General features: G+C 43.4%; 1 protein-coding gene across 2 annotated transcripts in view; it reads right to left on the bottom strand.

The window, feature by feature from the left end:
- Positions 1 to 19531, bottom strand: part of SPAG8 (sperm associated antigen 8) — a 953320-nt gene that overhangs the window by 171863 nt on the left and 761926 nt on the right. For both annotated transcript variants that reach the window (XM_044078982.1, XM_044078981.1), the window contains exon 5: positions 5993 to 6055. In XM_044078982.1, the coding sequence (XP_043934917.1) occupies positions 5993 to 6055 (63 nt within the window). The remainder of the gene's footprint in view (positions 1 to 5992; positions 6056 to 19531) is intronic.

Raw genomic sequence — 19531 nt, 5'->3', positions numbered from 1 at the left:
AGGGGACACAGAAGTGGATGACTCTGAAGGTGAAATATCTCAGATTGTCGGCTCCACCAACCTTATCAGCACTCCATCTAAGGAAGGAGTCAGACCTTAGCATCTGTATTTTGAAGCTTGTGTCCACAGGAAATGCATTTTTAAACACAGAGGCTCTAAGGGGAAGAAATGACTCTGAAAGCTTTGGAGTCGACTCCAAACCCCCGAACCATCACTGATGTTTTGGCTCTGAGAGTCCTCCAGGTCCAAGACACCCTGTACTGGTCGGATCAGGGGAATCATCAGAGCCAAAGAACAAATAGTCTTCAGATCTGAAGCAGACACTCCCAGTGATCATGGATCCAAAGGCCCGAAACAGAGGGTTGGACTGGAGAAGGAGATACTACAGGGCAAGTAAACAGATGTCGGCTCATGGACCCATTTGGGGTCAGAACTGGGCGAACCTACACCTGTGTATGTGCTCTGAGGAACTTTATCATCATCCTGTCCACATCTACTTCTGAGAGACATCTGGAGAATCTAAGAGAGGATGTAGTGGAAAGGTGGTCTACAGTGTCTTTGAGGTGACCCCTTCCAGGAAAGGCGAAGGAAGCCTAGATGGAATAAGATCCAATAAAAGTAGCAAAGAACAGATCTGAAGGGACTTTGGTGTTTGAGCAGTTGGATTTGAGACCAATGGATTTGACTTCTTATGAACTTTTGTTGGGGGATCTGTTGAAAGAGCCAAAATCGAAGCTAAAGTGCAATCTGGAGACCTTTTACAGGACTCCTTTGCCTTAGGTAATATATCATGCTTACATTTGTTCAGCTTTTTATAAGGGATTTGGGTCTCAGCAACTGAGGGAGTGGAAGAAGAAGGCAGAAGTCCTCATTGGTTCATAGGTGTGCACTCGGCTAATGGCCCTGGGGTCTTTACAAACCTAGCCATAGAAGTACCCTGGCATAGTGCCACCCGACCTTAGTTCCCAGTGCCTCTGTTGAGTAGAGCCACTGGAGTTATCGCCGGGGTGAATTTTCTGTTTCCCATCCACTTATCAAGATTTCTCTTGAAGAGGGTCAGCGAGGTGTTCTGCTTGACATGCATGGGAAGTCTGTTCCATAGCATGGGCAGTCTCTGGATGAGGAACCTGTCCCTCCAGCATGTTCTGTTGATTGTGGTAATGAGGTTGAGGTCTCTGGGGCGTGTGGTGCAGAGAGATTGGGATTTCTTTAGATGTAGCATTTCTAATAGAGCTGGGTCAGACATGGCTTTGTAAGTCAAGCAGAGATAGCCTCTAAGTAGGTGATCTGAGACAGAGAATAGTTGGAGTTTTTTGAGTCTGTCCATATAAGACAAGTGTTTAAGGCCTAGGATCCTCTTTGTAAGGTACTTTTGCGGCCTCTCCAGTTGTTGCACATGTCTAGTGAGGTACATGCAAATGGGGCATTGTACTCAATGACTGGCCTAATGAGTGAAGAGTAGAGGGAGACAGTGACCTCTTTCTTCCTGGATGCAAAACCCTTAGTAATGAGATGTGCCACATAGAAGGGCTTTCTGACCACAGTGGCAATGTGGTGATCAAAAGAGAGGTTGCTGTCAAACTGTCTTCCCAGATCACTTATAATGCCTTCTGTGTTCAGTGAACTATCATCAATGTGGTAATCCATGAGAACCGGATTTTTTCCAAAGGGGATGAAGACACATTTCTTTGGCATTGAGCTTAAGGCCATGGTTCTGATACCAGTCGTTGGCCACAGTGAGGCCATTCTGTAGGATGTCAGCATCACTTGGGGAGTTAATAATAGCTCCCAACTTGCAATCGTCTGTGAACTTTGTCAGCCAGAATCCCTTTGTGTTGGCCTGGACATCAGAGAAATAGATACCAAACAGGAGAGGACCCAGGACCAAACACTGTGGGACTCCACTCATGACTAATCATCAGTCTGACTTTGAGTCAGCTACTTTCACACTGTGGGTTCTATCTGTGAGCCAGTTTGCAACCCACCTATTGATACAGGGGGTTTATGCCAAGCTTAGTGAGTTTTTTTTCTATGATTCCTGAGTGAGGAATGGTATCAAAAGCCTTGGCCAGATCAAGGTAGGCTGTATGAACCACCTTGCCTTCATCCACAGCTCTGGTGACTGACTCAGAGAAGTCGACCAAGTTGAGCAGGCATGATCTACCCTTCACAAAACCAAACTGTGTGTGATCCAGAGTTTGGAGATTCCCTATATCCTTGTTTATTAGGTCCATAATGATGCATTACATAGCTTTGCATATCAGACTCATCAGGCTAATGGGGTGACAGTTCCCAGGGACTGTAGTCGCTCCTCCTTTGTGGAGAGGGATGACTGTAGCAGTGTGCCATTTGGCAGGGACAAAGCTTGAGGTGAGCGTGTGATTGAACAGGGCACACAGGTGAGGTGCCAGTTCACTCTGTAGTTCATATAGAACACAACCAGGGATATTGTCAGGTCCCAAAGAAGCTGTATTCTTTGCCTTGGACAGTGCTGTTTTAACCTGTGCACTGGGTGCCTGGCAATCTACTGGTATTGTGATTGGTCCTTTGGGGGGGTAAAGTTGGCACTGAATCTGTCAGCCAGTATACTGGCAATATCTGCTGGCTCGATATAGGCGGTATCATTGTGCAATAGCTCAGAGCAAATCTGGGTATTGCCGTGGAAATTCTTTACATATCTACAGAAGGCCTTGTGGTTGTCTTTACTATCTGCTGCAATTCTGTTTTCATACCTAGATTTAGAGGATTTGATGAGGGATCTCAACTTTTTGTTGAGGCAGATAAGGGGGTTTTCCAGTCTTGGGACTTCACCTTATTCTGCATCAGCTTCCTCCTCCTGTTGTAGAGATTGTTTATGGTAGGGGACCACCAGATTGGCTTCCTTTTTTGGAGGAGAGTGTCTTGGTTCTACTGGGTATGGTGAGATCCATGCATTTGTGTACGCATTCGTATAGTGCATTGGTGTATGATTCTGCGGTCAAGCAACTATTCTCTATTTGCATGTGTGCCGTGAAGTTAGCCACTTCTGTTTTTAGGATCCTGAAGTTAGCTTTGGAGAAGTTTTTCATGGTGGTTACCTTTGCTGGGGGGGGGGGGTGTAAGGGATGTGGATTTCCAAGGTGATTAGTTTGTAAAACAATAAGTGAGAATGTCACTGAAAAAACATTCGTCATTTTAATGGACAATTTCAGGCCAATAAAGCCAAACCCCACTAGGAGTGGATATGCATATTTCGGCCTTGTTATGATCTCATCAGCACAACACAAGCAGAGTGTTGTGCTGTGCTGACGAGGTCATAACAAGGCCGAAATATGCATATCCACAGCTAGTGGGTTTGGCTTTATTGGCTTGAAATTGTCCATTAAAATGACAAAACAAGTCATGGGCATTCTGAATCGCCAATTAGCTGAAACACCTGATGTTCATAAGGGTCATTTGCATATATCCCATGTGCCTCTGATACAAGAGGTTTGGGAGGTCACTCAGTGGAAGTTCTACCTTTGCTGGAGTTTTCAAAGTGATTAGTTTGTGGTCGGATCTAATCAGGGAGGAGCTGACTACTGGTGTAGAGCAACGGTCGCCCATGTTAGTAATGACCAGGTCAAGGATGTTGCTATCTCATAAAACTAGTTTATTTCTGCAATCTGTTAAAGCTATGATGTTGAAGCCAGAACAGATCTCATAGTCCACATCAAGGTGTGCAGGACCCAGACAGTACACGTATTCTGTACGGGCATCTGAGTTTTGAAGTTTGTGTCTACAGGAAATGTATTTTTTTAAACTCAGAGGATTTGTCAGACATGTCAGCAAATAGGAAGCAAACACAGCTCTAAATATGCTACTATATAAAGCTATGAAAATTCTTTTTTTTTTTTTTTAGAAAAAGGTAAGAAAGAAAAGTGGAAAAACTACTAACAGTGGTAGGAGTGCTTTAAAGTGTACAAACAGATACCAGCAATGGTATAGAGAGAAGTACAACCCCCCTCCAAAAAAAAAACAGCAGCTTAAAGAAATCATTAATTACACTAACTAGCTAACTCACAGAAAATGGGAGGGAGGAAGAGCCACAACAAAAAATAATTTTAAACTAACTCATGGCCAAGAAGAATCAAACAAAATCCAAAAACGCCTGAGAGATAAGGAATCCGCATCTAAAACCTAATGGTGGCAAATGAGATCTGAGGCACATTAGGTTGGAATGGCATTATGGGTAAAGGGAGGAGCTTGAGACCTCTATGATCTGATGATCTGTCAGAAGTGGCCAAGTCTGATCAGAACCCATCAACTGGGGAATGAATGAAAAGAACATCAGATGCAAAATAAACACTATTTCTCAACAGAAAGAATGGTTTTCAATTATTTAAACAACTTTTAAACTGACAGAAAAAAAGAGTGCTCTCTTTAAAAGTGCAATATGGTCTTGAGACAGTCCATTAAAACACAGATTCCAAGTTTTAACATAACTGTCCCAAATAGGAAAGCATTATTAAATAAACAGTTTTTTGAAATGGAAATTTTTTCACTAAAGGCAACTTATCTGCCCAGCAAAGGAACAGCACAAGCTGACTGTCAATCCTCGAGAGCCTTAGAGGAGTGTACTCTTCAATGGCAGAAAACTCAGAAGGACTTGGCACCCAAACCTGTCTTTTTAGACAGCTCAACTCAAGTTGACTGATGGTTTGGGTGCATGAAAGGTACCCTGATGGTTTGGAATGATATAACCCATATGTCTACGGCTACTGAAGCAGTAATCAGAATGATGGAGGAATGGGTGAAGTTTCTGGAAATTCCTTCTGTAACAGCTCATAGTAACCACCTTATAAGAAGGCTCAATAGCCTGAATTGAATCCTCAGCCAGACACAGTAAACTACTGCTGTCAAAGGAAATTTGAGGAGGAGTAGATACATGCTTAGTTTTCTTTTTTTTTTTTTTTTTTTTTTTTTTTTTAAACAAGAAAATGGGTGCAACACTGTTATGAATAGCAACATCAGCTTCCCTATGGATGGGCGCAACATTCAGACCAAACCGGGAAGTCTTCCCTGTTCCCTCTCTCAGGACCAGCAAAAGCATCTCTACTTTGCTCACTGAGGGGACCCCATCAGCCACAGAAGACATGGCTAACTCCTGGACCATGGTGGCTGTAGGTGCTACACCACAGGGATCCAGGATAAAAGATGAGTGGTCAGAAGAACAATCTATGGCCACAGAAGAGTCACCCACCTGTAGATGAAGAAAATTGCTAACCTGCTGTGGTATTTGCTTAACCTTTTTCTTTCTGTGGATGAAAGAAAGACTCACCATAGGACTGATAGTTTGTTTCATGGTCAAGCTAAAAGCAGTGCCTCTTCCTCAGGTAAAATAAGCAGCAAAAACTGGTAAAAAATTTAAAGTTTTTAAAAGTAATTTTTTTCCACAAAAACACCAGAAAAAGCATTTTAAACCACTTTGCCAGTCACAAAATGTAAAATAAACAGAATTTATCCACAAAAAAAATTCAATTAAACAACTTTTAAACTGCCAGAAAAAGTGTGCTCCCATTTAAAAGTACAGTTAAGTCTCATGACAGTCTGGCAGTAAAGGATCCAGTAGTGGTTTGATGGGCAACAGGCATGGAGAAACAAAATAAAGTAACTATCAAAATAAATAGTAGGAGCATATGCAAATTCACATGAGCGAAGCAGGTCTCATTTTTCCCTTTAACAATATAATTGCTAAATGTCTTGATTTTTGATTTTTCCAACTCATGAAAAGAATTTACATCCATTTATATTTACTCTGAGTTTAACATATGGGGTGAATATAACAATTTGAGATAAACCAAGAAGAAAAGAGTAGTGATGGTAGGATAAAAATACATGTACATGAGTTTTGCGTGTCAGCAAATAGAAGGAAAATGTGTTACAAATTAATTTTATTCAGGTACTGTATATTTAAAATTTACTTTGATGAAATTTATATACAATACATGGTATAAGATGTTGAATAGCTCACCGTAACTTTCTGGATGTTCTCTGACCAGAATGTAATGGCCTGCTCTGTTTTATAGTCATGCTTCTGAAAAAAAAATGGAAAGATAAATACAGAGTTATACAGTACACCCATCTAGGTATTAAAATTCTGCTCACAAAATATAAATAGGTATGTGAATGAAAGCCATATTTTTAGTAGTCTTCATGTTTCCATTTCATCTGTTTGTGACTACTTCAGTTTAATAAACATACCTGTCACATTTATGTATAAGGTGCAGATGCAGTTTTGCACAAATGTCCACAGTGGGTATTTTGGGCCATCCACTCTCCTCACTTTCTGTACAAAGAATGCTCCCAGACATTTCTGAGGTAGCCAGAGTTTAGCTTAAACCTGCATCCAGTTTTGTGTTTATTTAGGGGGTGAGGGGTGTTTTAGTTTTTGTTAATTTCTATCACTTAAGATTCAATCTAAAATAATTCTTTCTGTGTTCACTCTCATGAGCATTCGATGTTTGATGACACACACACACACACACACACACACACACACACACACACACACATACATATATACACATAATACTGATATTACATAAAAGTAATACTACATATAAGTCTAGGATATTGACAGGCCTTGTCATTGTGTAATATTGTTTTACCAGCTTAAACCTGCATTCAGTTTTGTGTTTATTTAGGGGGTGATGGGTGTTTTAGTTTTTGTTAATTTCTATCACTTAAGATTCAATCTAAAATAATTCTTTCTGTGTTCACTCTCATGAGCATTTGATGTTTGATGAGACACACACACACACACACACATACACACACACACACACACACACATACATATATACACATAATACTGATATTACATAAAAGTAATACTACATATAAGTCTAGGATATTGACAGGCCTTGTCATTGTGTAATATTGTTTTACATAGATGTCCTTGACATCTGATATCCGATTCCCACAATGTCTTCAATTTGAAATTCTGACCACTTTTCTTATTTAGGTGCTGATATTCATGGAACATGAAAATCTGTACCATAACACTCTAGGACTGGATTTCAGTTCCCAACATTCACTGATCACCCATATCCCAAGGACTGTATATCAGTAAAGGTCTGGCTATGTTTACATGCTTTCATGTGCCCCACTTTGCACTAGCATGGCCAGTAAACCATACCATTACAAACACTAGCCATCATCTTCCCTCCCAATTTCCATCCAATCATGCTGCCATAGTGACTTGCCCACAACGCAGCAACAATGATTCTATGAACTGCAATTCTTTCTATTCCTTCCCCACAGTCACAACCTTCTATTTCTTGAGCCATTATTCAAATGCAATATATTGATGGCAAGGGCTGGATTGGCCCAATAATTCCTGATCTTCATTAAGTTACTGCTTCTACTACCACACAAGTATGCTTCAACAGTTTCTTAGCAGACTGAAATATGTTTAATACAGAATCAACTATACAAACAAACAATTAAGAAAACATATGTAGAAAACGTTATTTGGGGTTAATCAGAGTCTCATTAATTGATGGCAGGTGGGTGCCCAAGAAGACTGAATGCTGTAATTAAGTCAAAAGTTGCTTCAACAAAGTATTAGTTTAAGGGTGTGCACACTTATGCAACCAGCTTATTGTATGTTTTTTATTTTTTATATTTTCCTCTAACAGATTTGTTTGTTTTTTAATTGAGTTGTACAGGTTATAGGTCACAATAAAGATGGGAAAGATTTTGAAATTATTTATTGTGGTCTCATTTTTTTATATCACAAAAAACTGGCATTTTAACAGGGGTGTGTACACTTTTTATGTACACACACACACACACAGATACATATATATGCATATATATATATATATATATATATATATATATATATATATATATATATATATATATATATATAGGGTCATAGGTGTGTACTAGGCTAATGGCCGTGGAGCCTTTACAAGCCTAGCCCACAGAAGTGCACTGGCATTGTGCCACCCGATGTTAGTTCTTAGTGCCTCTATCAAGTAGAGCCACTGGAGTGATCCCCAGGGTGGACTTTCTATTACCCATCCACTCATCAAGATTTCTCCTGAAGAGGGACAGTGAGGAGCTCTGCTTGACATGCATGGGAAGTCTATACCAGAACACGGGCAGTCTCTGGGTGAGGAACCTGTCCCTCTAGCATGTTCGGTTGATTGTGGTAATGAGGCTGAGGTCTTTGGAGCATGTGGTGTGGAGGGACTGGGATTTTTTTAGATGTAGCATTTCTAACAGAGTTGGGTCAAACATGACTTTGCAAGTCAAACAGAGATCGCCTCTAAGTAGGTGATATGAGACAGAGAATAGCTGGAATCTTTTGAGTCTGTCCATGCAGGACATGTGTTTAATGCCTAGGATCCACTTCGTGAGGTACTTCTGTGGCCTCTCCAGCTATTGCAGGTGTCTAGTTAGGTACAAGCCAAATGGCGATTTATACTCGATGATTGGTCTAATGAGGGAAGAGTACAGAGAGATGATGACATCTTTCTTCTTGGATGCAAAATCCCTTGGTAATGAAATATGCCACATAGAAGGACTTTCTGATCACAGTGGCAAAGTGGAAGTCGAAGGAGAGGTTGCTGTCAACCTGCATCCCCAGATCTCTTATAATGCCTTCAGTGTTCAGTGGGCTCCCATCGATGTGGTAATTAATGGGAACTGAGTTTTTACCAATGGGGATGACAAAGCATTTTTTGGTATTAAGCTTAAGGCCATGGTTTCGACACCAGTCATTGGTCTCAGTTCGGCCTTTCTGTAGGATGTCTGCATCACTTGGGGAGTTAATAATTGCTCCCAGCTTGCAATCATCTGTGAACTTGTTCAGCCAGAGTCCCTTTGTGTTGGCCTAGACTTCTGAGAAGTAGATGCCAGACAGGAGAAGACCCAGGACCAATCTCTGTGGGACTCCACTCGTGACTGGTTGGCAGTCTGACTTGGAGTTCACTTCTTTCACACTGTGTGCTCTATCTGTGAGCCAATTTGCAACCCACATAGTGATATAGGGGTTGATGCCTAGTTTGGTGAGTTTATCAATAATTCCCGAGTGAGGAATGGTATCAAAGGCCTTGGCCAGATCGAGGTAGGCTGTATGCACTGCCTTACTTACATCGACAGCCCTGGTGACTGTCTCAAAGAAGTCAACCAGGTTGAGCAGGCATGATCTTCCTTTCACAAAGCCAAACTGCATGGGGTCCAGAGTTTGGAGATTTCCTATATCTTTGTTAATCAGGTCTTTGATGATGCGCTCCATAGGTTTACATATCAACTCATCAGGTAAATGGGGCGATAATTCCCAGGGTCTGTAGTTGCTCCCCCTTTATGGAGAAGGATGACTATAACAGTGCGCCATTCGGTAGGGACAAAGCCTGAGGTAAGGCCATGGCTGAACAGGGCACATGGATGTGGTGCCAGTTCGCTTTGTAGTTCATGTAGAACACAGCCAGGGATATTATTTGGTCCCATGGAAGCTGTATTCTTGGCCTTGGACAATGCAGCTTTAACCTGTGGTGCAGTAATACTGGGTGCTTGGCATTCTTCCGATATTGTGACTGGTCCTTTGGGGGGAGGGGTAAGGTTGGCACTGCATCTTTCAGCCAGTATGTTGGCAATTTCTGTTGGCTCAGCATATGAGTTACCATTGTGCAGTAACTCAGAGCAAATCGGGGGAATTACCATGGAGGTTCTTGATATAACTACAGAAGGCTTTGTGATTGTTTTTAGTGTCTGCCACATTCTGCCGTCATAGCTGGCTTTGGAGGTTTTGATGAGGGATCTCAACTTTTTGTTGAGGCTAATAAGGGAGTTTTTCCAGTCTTGGGACTTCACCTTTTTCTGCAACATTTTTTCATTCTGCAACATTTTCTTCCTTCTGTTGTAGAGTTTATTTGGAGGAGAGCATCTTGGTTCTGTTGGGTGTGGCTAGTTCCATGCATTTATGTACATGTTCCTACAGTGCACTGGTGTATGATTTGGCAGTCATGCAGTTATTTTCCATTGGCAAGGGTGCTGTGAAGTTAGCCACCACTGTTTTTAGGAGCCCAAAATCAGCTTTGGAGAAGTTTTTCAAGGTGGTTACCTATGCGGGCAGTGTGGGTGAGATGTGGATTTCCATGGTGATTAGTTTATGGTCAGATCTGACCAGGGAGGGATTGACTATTGGTGTACAGCAACAGTCGCCCATGTTAGTAATAACCAGGTTAAGGATGTTGCTTCCTCTAGTGGGGGTCAGAATGAGCTGGTCCAGGGGATTGGAAATGATGAATTCCAGGAAGCGTTAGGCCAGTGCATTGGTGCTTGAGTAGTTTTCCCATTTGATGGAGGGGTAGTTTAGTCTCCTAGTATGAAAGTGTTGGACCTTGATAGATTCCAGGGTGCTTAGGAACGTGGAGTGAGAGTCTAGGGACATGGTTGGGGACCTATAGCAGGCTATGATCTGGATCGTCGTATTATCAATGTTAGTTGTACCTGAGGTATCTCAGATGCGTTATGCTGGGCTACTAGTCTGGAGATGTGCATATCCTTTATGAATATGGAGACACCACTGCTTTTGGAGCTTCGGTCCATGTTTTGGGGCCGAAAGGTGTGGCAAGAGTTATAGCCTGGTAGTGCTTTCTGCTGCTTTAAACCAGGTCTCCATTACAGCACAAATGTCGATGTTCTCCATTTTCAGGAGTGCTTCCAATGAGTGCATTTTGAGATTTAGACTTCTAGTATTGAGCAGCATGACCCTCGGACTGCATTTATTTATTTATATCTGTTACAGTGGTAATTTGGTCTTTGGAACACTGCCTAAAAAGGCACTATAGGGGTGGGAAAAACCTTAGCCAGTACCCAGAAACCCAGGGGTGACAGGTGCAGGCCATCTCTGGCAAAGCATCGAGGTTTGTCAGTCATGTCATCCCAAGCAGACAGATACTGGATCCCCTTAGAATGATACCAGAAACTTAGCCAATTGTTGAAGTAAATCATTTTTTCTTTGTACTGCAGTATAATTCTGGGTAACAGTGGGATACTGCTCAGGGCTAGGGTCATACCTGCCTGGGCCACGTATTCCAAGAGCACCACCATGTCTCTTTTCATGTAGTCCTGGGAGGTGCATCTCAGGTTATTCACACCCACATGGACAATGACAGAGTCATACTTGTACTTGTTGTGGAGTGCCGTGAGTGCGTGTGCTATGTGTCGGATTCTGGCACCTGATAGACAGCTGACTGTTACCTTCTCCTTATTCAACCTGGCGAGTGGGACATCTGTGTGCCTCACTACTGAGTCACCTATGATTATTGTATTGGGCAAGGTGTTTAGCCTTAGGGGCTTAGGGTGAGGGGCACACTGTGGAGGTGAGCTATGTGTCCTGTGGCTTGTGCTGTGTTGTGGTGGTCGAGTGCATTTCTGTCTTGGAGGTCTCTGCTGTTTGGGTAAATTTCTATTGAGATCCTCCACGAAGGTGGGTGTGTGGTTTGTTTTTTATGTGAGAGCTGTGATGGTGTGTATTCTGGATAGCTATGTGTTCCATGTAGTATAGTGCAGGTGTTGACCTTCTCCTCTTTAACAGCTAGTCTGGTCTTGGCTGGAGAGTGCATAGCTTCCAGTTTGGTGATATAAGTGCATCTGTCACAAGTCTGAGTGTTGGAAGGTAAGAGGAGAGGGTTGTCTGTGTACATGAGGCAGTTGCTACACTGTCTCAGAATGCCTAAGTGCACCAGGTTAATAGGAGAAAGCACAGGAAACTTCCCTTTAATCATGCCAGGAGGGGTGGTCATAACTACTAAGTACTGGAGCTATTTCCATGAAGATCATCTAGTGCTGATGGCACTTAGGTGTGCTATAATAATTGCTACAAAAACATATTAAAGTGCAAAGCAATTAAGCTATTTGAAGAGCAAGAGAGAGAGAGAGAACTAGCAAGATCTAAGGGAACAACTGAAGAGCAGACTTTCTGGCAGCAGTAATAGTTTACCTCAGCTCGGCGCCGCTGTGTGGAACTTAAACAAGTGCAAACCCGCGCAAATGTGGGCTTTTAAACCAGAAAGTTGAAAGGAATAGAAAAACTACCCAAATGGCCACAAAACTACAATTACTGGGCCAGAAACCACTCCTCTTGTGGTAGGTAGGCTACCTACTGCTTACCACTCTCACTGATAACGTAGAAGGCTTCCCTCAAACACAGAAAGTCTTGGGGGAGCTCAGAAGCTTACAAACAGTCCTGGATGTAGCAAATCTATATCTGGACTAGAATAGTTACAGGAAAGGTGGGAAACAAGCTTAGATTTTTTTTTTTTTTACAGAAAAGCAGCTAAAGCAGCAGTGAAAACATTTCAAATGCAGTGCAAGCTAGCACACTTGAATGTGTAGCAATATTAAAGAAAATGCAGTTTAAATAAATGCAATTAAATTAAAAAACAAAAAATAAATGCAGAAAACAGTAAATTAGGGAAAAATTTAAAATCGAGGCACTTAAAGTATCTCTTTCTCCTTCCTGATGCTCTTGCAGTCTGCAGGACACCAAAACTGGATCCCCCAAAATTAAACAAGTGCAAACCCATGTAAACGCAGTCTTTTAAACCAGAAAGTTGAAACAGAAGGAGAAACTGCCCAAACAGCCAATAAACTACAATTTCTGGGCCAGAAACCACTCCTCTTGTGGTAGATAGGCTACCTAGTGCTTACCACTCCCACTGATAAGTAGAGGGCTTCCCTCCAACACAGAAAGGCTTGGGGGGCTCAGAAGCTTACAAACAGTCCTGGATACACAAAATCTGAATCTGGACTAGACTAGTTACAGGAAAGGTGGGAAACAAGTGCAAATGCAGGCTTTTAAACCAAAAAGTTGAAAGGGATGGAAAAACTGCCCAAATGGCCAATAAAAATAAGTTATGTCTTACCATAAAGTTCTATCTGTGTTGTTGATCTTCTTTCATTCATTACTGATGGGTTATCAGTTCCATCCTCGGAACCGAGCCGGCCAATATCAAGCTCGCATCAGCCAAAAACTCTTGAGCCAAGGTCTTACCCAGAATGCTCTCCTCCCTGTTACCTCAGATCGAGTTTGCAAGTTGATAGATAAAAGAAGAGCCTACCTCTGGTCGTAACAGACCTACCAGAAAGGAGTACATGAGATCAACCAAGAGCCTCCTGATGGGGAAGGGAGGGTAGGAAGTAATGAATGAACAAAGATCAACAACACAGGAGCGTTATGGTAAGACATAACTTCTTTATTTGATGTTGTTAATCTTCGTTCATTCCTTACTGATGGGACAGAGTCCCCAGCTACCTGCATTCCTGGGTGGCCTTCATGAAAGGACATTCCTGAGTACCATGGAACCAAAGGAAGCTCTACCTCTGGAGGCCAAGTCCAATTTGTAATGAAGAATAAATGTATGAGGTTTAGCCCAAGTTGCAGCTGAGCAAATATCATTGAGTGAAGCCTTAGCATAGAAAGCTGCTGAAGTTGCCACAGGTCTTGTAGAATGGGCTTTGACTCTATGAGGCAAGGTGAGATTGTTTTTTTTTTTTTTTTTTGTAGATAAAGATGACACAGTTTTTCCATCATGAAGCCAATGTAACTTTTGATACAGGATGACCCCATCTAGGACCAGAAAAAGCCAGAAACAGTTGGTCTGATTTACGGGTAGATTTTGTTCTGTCCAGATAAAATCGTATTTGTCTATGAACATCCAAGGAGTGTAAGCAATACTCTCCCTTGTTAGAATGGTTAGGAAAGAACACTGGGAGATCAACAGATTGGTTGATAGATCATTCTGACACCACGTTTGGTAAAAAGGGAGAACTGGTTCTCAGTGATACCCTAGCCTTATGGAAGATAAGATAAGGAGGCTTGATGCATAAGGCCTGAAGTTCTGACAATCATCTGGCCGATGTGATTGCAATCAGAAACAAAGTTTTCCAAGACAGATATCTTACATCACAAGAGGACGCAGGTTCAAAGGGTGGAGCTGTTAAAGCTTTCAGAACCAAAGCCAAATCCCAAGGTTATACGGGTTCTCTGAAGGGAGGTTTTAGGTGGATAACTCCTTTCAAGAAAGTCTTACAGAGTCTGTGTGACATAAGTAAAGAATCTTGAAAACCAATATGAAAATTTGAGATGGCAGCTAAATGTACAAGGATAGTAGAGGCAGACACCCCAGAGTGGAAAAGATGTGATAAGTAATCTAATACAACCGAGACTGGGGTGACAAGGGGTCTATTTGCTTATCTGCTGCCCATAGAGAGAACCTCTTCCATTTGTTAAGATAGATTAGTCTGGTGGATGATTTATGAGATGCAATAAGAATATTGCTCACATGGGATGAAAGGTTTTCATGCCTGGCAATCATAGGAAGTAGAGAAACCAAACTGTCAGTTTCAGGGTTGTTAGATTGGGGTGAATCAGACCCTGCGGATGGGAGATAAATGTTGGTGATGGATTGAGGAGCCATCATTGATCTAGCAGGTGAGGCCAGAGGAAGGGAAACCAGACTTGTCGAGGCCAATATGGAGCAATGAGGATCACTTTGATCTTCAACTGCCGTGCTTTCTTTAGAAATTGGGAGATGAGGGGAAGAGGTGGATAAGCATAAAGAAGACCTGAGGGCCAAGTGTGGACTAGACCATCCCTTGGTGACTGTCCCCAAGGGGGGATCAGGTCAAAGTAGTTGCTGCACTTGTAGTTGGTTGGGGAGGCAAATAGGTCGCAGCAAGGCTGGCCCCAGCGGTGAAAGATTTGTGCCGCTATCAGAGGATTAAGGGACCACTCGTGAGGCTGTAGAATGCACCTGCTCAATTTGTACGCTATCACTCTGGAGCTCCCGGAAATGTGCTTTGCAATCAGAAAGTGGTTGTGAGCTATCGCCCATTGCCATATTCTCAAGGCCCTTTCAGCATAACGGGTAAGATCTGGTGCCCCCTTGTTTGTTGATGTACCAGACCACTGACATGTTGCTGACAGAAGGATAAAGTGAAATGCTTGCAACACTAGCAGCACCGCCTTCAGTTCCAGGACATTGATATGCAAAAGGGCCTCTGTCTCTGACCAGGTGTCTTGGACTGAGTTTCCCTGACATAGCTCCCCCACCCCATCAGGGAGGCATCCGTGGTCACCAAGGCTATCGGTAGATGGGGGGGTGAAAGGGCGAGACCATTGTTGGGGATTTCGAGATGTCCACCAGAGTAAATCTTGTTTGCATCTCTGAGTCACACTTATTTAACAAGACAAAGGATGTTGTAGAGGGTACCACTGAGTGAGAAGAAGCCAGTGAAGAAGTCTCATGTGGAATCTGGCTAGGGGAACAATGGTGATTGAAGCTGCCATTGACCCCAATAGCTGAAGTACAGATCAAACTGGGGATTTGTAGTGACAAAGCAACAGCTGAACTTGTCTTATTCTATGAAGTCTGTATTCTGGAAGGGATGCTGTGTAATTTCTTGTGTCCAACAGTACCCCTATGAATTCAAAGACCGAGTTGGGGTTGTGTTGGAGTTCTCCCAGTTTACAGTGATTCCCAGGCATCAAGCTGTTAAGAGAGTATACTGCAAGGCTTCTTCCAGTAGAAGCTTGGTGGGGGAGGTAAGGAGCCAGTCGTCTAGATATGAAAACCCCTGGAATCCTTGAAGTCGTAAGTGAGCGATAACCACTGCCATGCATTTTGTGTACACTCTGGGGGCTGTAGAGAGACCAAAGGGTAGGGCTCAAAACTGGTAGTGACTGGCTCCTATACGGAAGCGGAAATATCTTCTTGAGTGTTTGTCCATCTTTATGTGGTAATACGCATCTTGAAGATCTACAGAGCACATCCAATCGTTTTCTTCCAGAAGAGGAATGATAGACTGAAATGACACCATCTGGATTTTCTCTGTTTTTACAAATTTGTTTAGTGTACTGAGATCCAGAACTGGCCTCTAGTCCCCTGTCTTTTTTGGCACTAAAAATAACCTTGAGTAAAATCCAGATCATATCTGGTCTGGGGAACCATGTGGATGACTTTTTTTGTAGCACCTTTTTGATTTAGTGTGCTGCTGTTTCCCTTTGACTGGGTGGAACGGCAGGTAACACTCTTGATGAGACTGGGCAAAGATGGAAGGGGATGTGATATCCTCTAGATATAATCCGTTGTACCCAAGAGTCGGTTATCTTTTGCCAGGCAGCAGGGTACAAGGAGAAATGACCCTCAACCACTTCCAGAGGTGAGCAGTCGGGCAACACTTCAGGAGTGCTGATAGGGTTGGCCAAAGAATCTCTAGAACCCTGGTTTTATGGACCACCTCTGCCCTGAAAGGGGCGTCTTCCATTGGAGTTCCCCCCTCTGCCTCTAGGGGAAAACTCATCACATGTATCCTGGAAAGCACCCTGTGATTTCTTGTGCCAAATCTTTCCCCTCCTCTGATTTCTGGAATATCATCGCTGAGGTGTGGAGTGTCTGACAGCAACGGCAGGCAAGGTCTTGCCATCTTGTTCACACCTTGCCAGCATATCATTGACTTTAGGACCAAACAAAGAAGCAGCCTCTATGGGGGCATTCATGAAGGAAGCCTTAAAGGAGTCCGCAAAGTCACAAAGGCACATCCAAGCATGTCATCTGGTGACTATACCTGCGCCTGCTGGTCTAGCCACCCCTTCCATTACATGAGAAATAAGATGCATTGAAGAGTTGGAAATGGACTCTAGGGTGGCTATCTGAGAAGCCACATCATCACAGACTTCATCAGAAACAGATCCTGCCAAGGTTTCAGAGAGCTGGTTGATAAGATCTCGATGAAGCCTGGTAAAATGTGCCAAATAATTCAAAGACCTTACGGCGAAGGTCGATGAAGCAAACAGATGCTTCCCTAATCTGTCAATCGCCTGGGACTCCTTGTTGGGTGGATGGACAGTTTTGCTCTCTTCTTCCAAATCTTTCTTAGTAGCAGCTGCCACCACCATAGTGTCTACTGGGAGACCACGGGACCAGTGGGGGTGTTCTGCATGGGGCGATAATATCTTGTCTGGCCTCTTAGGTATTGCTTCAATGGCATCAGGTGCCTTCCATGCGTGCTGCACAATGAGCTAGACAAGCTCATTGGCAGGTGGGATGAGCCAGGAGATAGGGGGCCGAGCACAAAAAGCTTGCAGGAATATGGATTCCTCAGAGGAAGGTTTAGAGGGATTCCAGTCACCCCTCTAAGGATCTCGAGGATGTCACCAAAGGACACCTCATCAGAGGATGACCGTGGGGACCCTTCCCCGTCATCAAAATCCATATCTTCAGTCAATGAGTCCTAAGTGGAGTGTCCATGTGTTTCCTCTTGTGTGATGCTTTGCAGGGTGCTTCCTCAGTGGGAGGTTCTGGGGAAGACTGCAAAGAGGGGGTCTCCTGAGGAGGAGAGAACTGAAACTCTTGTGCCCAGTGTCTGGGGGTTGAGGCTTGTGGCACTTGCGGCACAGAGGGGGGGGTGAGGACTCCGACAAATGAGCTTTGCTAGTGCAGGCAAGTGCCTGCTCTATGGCCTGGAAGGCTTACCCACCCAAGGAAGGAAGGGAGCCCGGGAACTGAGCAAGACAATCTCGCCCCTACAAACCCGCCCCAGACCAGGAATTTCAAGAGGACCGTGAATCGTAAGAGAGAGAGAGAGTGCATCCCTGGAAGCCAGGAATGCCCTCCCCAATGGCACAGCCACTGGCCTGAGAACAGCCCAATGCCCAGTGCACCAAGGGTCACAAGGAAGACTCTGGTTCCAAAGTGAGATCCACTATTGGAGTAGGAGGGAGGGAAGTTGCTGTCAGAGTAATAGGCTTCGAGACTTGAGTAGAAGTCAAAGGAAGAGTATACGTAGGGGTTTGAGGCAAGATACTCTTACCTGAATGACAGAACGTGGTTTTCGACAGTTGGGAGAGACCTCTGGCCACAAGCAACTGGTCAACAAGCTGCAACACATCCTGCTCAGAAAGACTCTTGGTTGACCTCATGGAGAAGGCTGATGGTGATTCTAGCCTTTCCAGGAAATGACTATACTGACTTCTTGCAAAAGGATCCAGTGAAGGGGAATATTTGGTCCTTGCTAGTTCAATAGGTGCAGAGCTTGGAATTGAGGAAGTCTGCACCGAAGAAAATGGTGTGGAAAAAGTCTGCACTGAAGATGTTGGTGCCATGGTAGTTGAAGGTTTCTGCACCATAAAGGCAAAGGTCTGCCCCGAAGGGTACGGTGCCGTAGTGGAAAGTGTCTGCACTGACAATAAGGATGGTGCTGAGAAGGACTGCACCAAAGTACATGTTGGTGCCAAAAGGGTCTGCACCGTGGAGTACAGAAGAGTCATACTTGGAGCTGAAGGTGACTATACCAACAGTGCCGAAAGGGACTGAACCTGTATTGATGATGCTGTTAGGGGTTGCGACAGAACTTTTAGAACCATAGTTGTCTGCACCGGGAACTCTGGTGCCAATATTGATAAAGGAGACATGGCTGTAGTCAAGATCATTTGGGGGGGTGCCAAGCCTGGAGCCGGCAGGGTCACAGGTGGCAGAGCCAGAGTAATAATCAGCTTCACCTTCTTGTGAGTCAAGTCCCTACAATCTCCAGAGGGAGAACAAGGGAGTGACTTTGATGAAGAAGAGGAAGAATGCCTCTTTGTGGGTTTAACAGGAGGGGGTGAGCCCTCCGACCCAGAAATATCCTCAGAGAAAGGTGACATGAGGAGACCTTTCAAAATTAACGTATTCTTCCTCTCGTTGAGAGTCCTGGTAGACAGGTTTTTACAGATCCCACACGGAGGATCTACAGTCAAGTGGGAGACATTAAGACAGTAGACACAAGTCATGGCCATTGGAAAGCGGTAACTTATGGCCGCAATCCTTGCACTGCTTGAAACCAATGGAACTTTTCTTATCAAACATAGCTGTTGTGGAGAAAAAGCACAGTAGCAAAAGGAAGAATAACGGCTACCCAATAAAATGGTAAAAAGAGAAAAGGAAAGATTACCAATGATGGTAATGGAGAATTACCACAAGGTAAGAAAAGACTAAAGGGAGAGAGTCTAATGTGCAATAGGGTAGGAAAATATTAGAATAAACTTTTGAGAAAATTTTTAGAGTAATAATATATAAACTGTCAAAACAGACAGCTGAGAGAGTGGCTTGACATGGCTGTTCAGCAATGCGGCAAACGTGATCAGGGGTAACAAGGAGTAGAGCATTCTGGGTAGGACCTTGGCTCGAGAGTTTTTGGCTGACACGAGCTTGATATTGTCCGGCTCGGTTCCAAGGATGGCTGCCTAGTGCTTATCACTCCCACTGATAAGCTAAAAGGCTTCCCTCCAACAAAGAAAGGCTTGGGGAGTTCAGAAGCTTACAAACAGTCCTGGATACAGCAAATCTGTATCTGGACTAGACTAGTTATAGGGAAGGCAGAAAACAAGCTTAGAACTTTTTTTGTCTGTTTGTTTTTTATAGAAAAGCAGCTAAAACAGCAGTAAAAACAATTCAAATGCAGTGAAAGCTAACACACGAGTATGTAGCAATATTAAAGCAAATACAGTTTA

Source organism: Protopterus annectens, chromosome 1.part1 (genome assembly GCF_019279795.1).
Source record: "Protopterus annectens isolate FY-2018-M chromosome 1.part1, PAN1.0, whole genome shotgun sequence".
In the NCBI taxonomy this organism is placed as follows: domain Eukaryota; kingdom Metazoa; phylum Chordata; order Ceratodontiformes; family Protopteridae; genus Protopterus; species Protopterus annectens.
This window is presented reverse-complemented; position numbering and strand designations above follow the sequence as displayed.